Source organism: Apis dorsata, unplaced genomic scaffold (assembly GCF_000469605.1).
Source record: "Apis dorsata unplaced genomic scaffold, Apis dorsata 1.3 scaffold_4, whole genome shotgun sequence".
Taxonomy (NCBI): domain Eukaryota; kingdom Metazoa; phylum Arthropoda; class Insecta; order Hymenoptera; family Apidae; genus Apis; species Apis dorsata.
This window is the reverse complement of record NW_006263307.1, coordinates 133,284-137,913: the sequence shown is the minus strand read 5'-3', so window position 1 is coordinate 137,913 and position 4,630 is coordinate 133,284. Positions and strand designations below refer to the sequence as shown.

General features: G+C 32.7%; 1 protein-coding gene across 10 annotated transcripts in view; it reads left to right on the top strand.

The window, feature by feature from the left end:
- Window positions 1-2,361, top strand: part of LOC102677413 — a 32,104-nt gene extending 29,743 nt beyond the window's left edge. For 4 of the 10 annotated variants that reach the window (XM_006607213.2, XM_006607211.2, XM_031514394.1 and 1 more), the window contains 2 exons: window positions 591-776; window positions 1,001-1,140. In XM_006607213.2, the coding sequence (XP_006607276.1) occupies window positions 591-730 (140 nt within the window). In that variant the 3' untranslated portion in view covers window positions 731-776; window positions 1,001-1,140. Of the gene's footprint in view, window positions 1-590; window positions 777-1,000 lie in introns of all 10 variants that reach the window. The other 6 variants (XR_004151654.1, XR_004151641.1, XM_031514546.1 and 3 more) reach the window with 4 other exon arrangements.
- The last annotated feature ends 2,269 nt before the right edge of the window (window positions 2,362-4,630 follow it).

Sequence of the window (4,630 nt, the reverse complement as noted above, 5' to 3'; positions counted from 1 at the left end):
TATATACACGCGTAATATAATCGTACACACGATATTCCAAAATATCCATTCCCTTTCCACCAAAAGTTTAGTAATGTACGCTTCGCTTTTAGCCTGAACATCAGTTCTATTAATATTGTTTAGTTATTTTTGAAAACTTCTTACTAAGAGAAATAGAGCAAAGAAATAATTTAATAAGAAGAGATTTATGTAAAACGTAAGAGTTCCATTCAATTTATATATTATAAACAAATGTAACTCTTAAGAATTATTTTTATTGATTCGATCATAGCAGCAATAAATGATTGATACACAGTTCGAGATGCAAAGTGACAGAGATCAGACACACCCAACAGTTTGCGTCTATTACGCGCGCTACATAGCCGCACACTATCGGTATTGATCCATACGCACCGTTTTCTCGTTCTCGCTCCCTAGCTCCTCGCATCGCAAAAATATATAATTTTCGTGATACAAAATTATTTTTTTCCTTTTTCTTTCCACTTTTCTTTCTAGATAGATAATAAGATAATAAAGAGATGAAAAAAAAAAAAATCTATTTGCAAGAATAACCATTTATGGGAATAGCAATTTTCTCTATTCATTGTCAGTTATCATTGATCAAAAGAGGGGGAGGCTATCCGTCGTCAATCGTAGCCGGCTTTTAACGTCCGTCGATTCGAAGGAAAGGCCGGAAAGACCGTTGATTATTATGCAGGCGACAGACAATTGCCAACGCTTCCCCTATTAACATATAGTGAGAGTAAAAACGTGGCTGAAATATACGATGCTGTTTGGTACGTACGTCGCCCCACTACCAACTCGGATACAAGGATTTTGATATATAATAAATTAAATAAACGCAATAGATAATGCAATCTTGCCGAAACAATTTTTTTCTCATACCGTAGAAATAATAAATAAGAAATGAATAAGAATGATTCTTGGTATAATAAAAGAGCAGAGAAGAAAAAGGAAACATGTATACAGGCGAAAGAGCCATATCATCTTTTTGTTTCAGCGGCCGAGTGTGGGGACGCACCTAAAAAGAAAGGATTCTTCAAAGGTTTCTGGAAGAGATCACGTCATTATTCATTGGAGAACCAATAGCCCAGGTTAGGCGGTAGGGTGATGGGCCACCAGCAACGACAGACATCGCGGCAACAACACCATTATCGACAACACGTCGCTACAAGCGCTTTGACGCACAGTGCTTGTTGCTGCATCGTCCAGTAGCCTCGGTCCCGTTTCGTGGTAGAACCAGCGACAAGGTTCGCGTTCTTTCGTCCATTTCATCGAGCTTTTATTCCGCCCGATCAGTGGTCTCCGAATACAACAAGCTACGTCAATCCGTGGGTAAAATCATTTTGCGTATTTTATGTTTTTCAATTCTCTTTGATTTCTTTTCCTTCTCTTCTCCATCTTTCCCCCACATTCTCTTTTCCCTTTTCTCTATTTCATTCTATTTTTTTTTTTTGTTCAATCTCATTTCTCATTTCGTTACATCATGATACAAGTATTATGTATATTATATTGTTTAGCTCCTTTCGCACAACTCGTTTGTTCGTTTCAGCATTTTACTTTAAAGCGTGAAACAGAATAGAAGCAATAATGTAAAGTGCTGCGCGAATCGTGTCGATTTTATCTCCATCTGGCGTTTCAAATCAAATCATTTTTCGCCGTTCGATATTCTTTGATCAAATAAGCAACTTAAGTAAATGTTATATATATTTACTTTTATTCGAAAGATTTGAATGATGATATTTTCAAATTTGTTCCTTTATTTTTTCAATTATTATTATTTTTTTTTTTTTTCCTTTTTCAACGCGAACCGAAAGTGTTGAAAACGAACACGACATCCATAGCGATTTCTCGCAATAACCGTAGGCTTCGCTTTCGAGATGCGCACGCGCGCCCTCTTCCGTATCTCGAGCGGTAAAAAGTTGGATAATTTTCGGATCGAGAGGTAATCGCAAGCTTGTATGGCTTTACCAATTGCTAGATCGATTTCGATTGAACGGAACTTTTACTTTACAGAGGTAACCGCCGATTAAATCGTAATAATCTCATCGGGGTGGAAGGTTAGATCAATCGTTTGGAACGGGCAGCTGTTTGATTAGCAATGCCAAAAATACAGTAGTCGGCTTTCTAATTGACGCAACGACGATCGACGATCATCGTGGTTAGTCATCCGGTCGACAAGTCGCGACCGATCGCGAGCATCAGTCACCTAGGCGTTTCTTTTCCATCATCTTCCTTGTGTATCCAACGCGCGAGCACGTTTATAGAAAGTGAGTAATAAATTATAAGTTATCCAGTATTCGAGTACACGAATATTCAATACGTGTTAGATTGCGTTAGATTATATATTATGGCACAAGCAATAAGGAGAAAGAGGAGAGCGTACGAAACGAATACGTTGAAAAATCATAACGATGTAAAGAAAAAAATTGTATTACATATATATTATTATTTAAAAAATTTGTAATTATACGAATGAAATATTTTTGAGTTTCAACGTTACCATTTAAATTATTTTTATTACATCATTACTCTTATCATTATCACTATTATCATTACCATTAATGCAATATCAACTTGTTATTGCTCTTCTCATTATTTTTTTTTTTGTTAATATCTATAATATATTTATTGTTATCTTACTATATTATCGCCTATGTCGTCATTATTATTGTCTTTCTCATAGTTATTTATTTATTATTTTTATCATCATTGATATACTAATATTTTTATCAGAATAATCATTGTGACTAGCCTTATTTATATTTTTCTTTTTTTTTTTTTTTAATTTCATTTTTATTACTGTTATTTATTTATTATTATTATTATGATAAATTTGTTGTTACGATCATTGTTACTATCATTGTTAATTCTTTAATGCTAGCACCAAAATATTTAATTGTATGCATGCAAAAAAACATTGAAACATGCAGTGAAATGCGGACAATAATGCATTATTTTTATAAAATGCTGTGAATCTCATATTAATTGAATTATTTATTTAATTATTTTTTTTGCTTGCTTACTTATTCACTTATTATTATCTATAATTTTTTATTCGATATGTTATATATCGAAGGAAAAAGAAACAAGATTATAGCCAGTAATGTAACAAATGGTGACGATAATAACGATAACACTTTTTAAATTACATTTATATATATACAAGTTTGAAAATCGATAATAATATATTCGTTCTCCTCTCTGATATTTAACGAAGTCGAAAGAAAATCGAATGAAAAATCGCTTGAATGCCAAAGATTGTCTTGAAGTAAATCGAAAACTCGCGCCGATATACAAAGATATAAAAATCATTTCTTTGTATTCGTTTGATCGATTCTATTTTGTACAAATAACTAGCTGAACGAATATCTTTTTTCCTTTCTCTTTTCCTATGTATTTCCTTTTCCTTTTCTCGTTTTAAGTGCCAACTAATGACGCAAATTCGTCGTCGTCATCGTCGTCGTTGTCGTCATCGTTATCATCATCGTTGTTATTTCTTATTTTTCAAAATAATATTTTTCAAACAGAAATTCCCGAATGATTTAATGAACGAATCATTAAATTCATCGTAAAATTCTATTCGCATTATTTTGCATTATACATATTGTTTTCACATAATATATATATATATATATATATATATATGTATGTAGATATTTATTAACATTTACGAAAGCGATGACGTGAATGTGCTTTAATGGTTAAAAGGGTTCTATTATAACTCGGAAGAGGAAAGAAGAAATAAGAAAGAAGAAAAGGAAAGAAAAAATGGCGGAAGCTATTTAATCGTAATGTAGGTTATGATATTTTCATTTCTTATACGCGATATATTTATTTATTTTAACAGTTAAAATAATACGCGGTCTTGCTACAATGTATGTATAATGATTCTTGTAAATAACAATATCATAAATTATGAGTGTAACATGGAAAAGAACGTGTAAGAAGATAAAGAGAAACTATACCGCGATCTATTCGCGACGAAAGATCGCATGTTAGAATTTGGACTGTGAGAATGATGGGCATTCGAGATACATTCGGCCGCGTGCTATTGTTGCTGCTGCTGCTATTGTTGCTATTACTAGCATAACGTTGCTGTTATTAGCATAGTTCCAAAGTCGAGAGCACGCTGGCCGCTTTGTCGCATATTCGTTGAGATGCATGCACATCTACCTGATAAGACTTTAACTTAATCTAATAAAGGTTAATGCTACTTAAACTTAATGCCATTTAAATGAAACGTTTATAAAACAATTTTCGCCACATCGGTATTTATATCATTTTGCATGTAAGCGTACGTGCACGTGAACCTACATGTTCAATTACTTTTATCAGTGCTGTTCTTTTTGTTCATCATATGATCATTTTTTCTTCCTCCTTTTTATTTGCCTGCATCCCTTTTTTCTCTTTCTCTTTCTTCTCCTTATCAACGATTTAAATAAAAATACAAACTATTATTTTCTTTGGGTATCGAGATATGTCTAATGGATAGAACAGGTATCGTGTAATCGTTATCGATAATAATGGGGATTCTCTGAAATAAAGAGAAACAATATGAAAGCGATATAGATATACTTAATAAATCTAATTAAATTCAGAAAAGTGAACATTGAAAAATAAACATTCG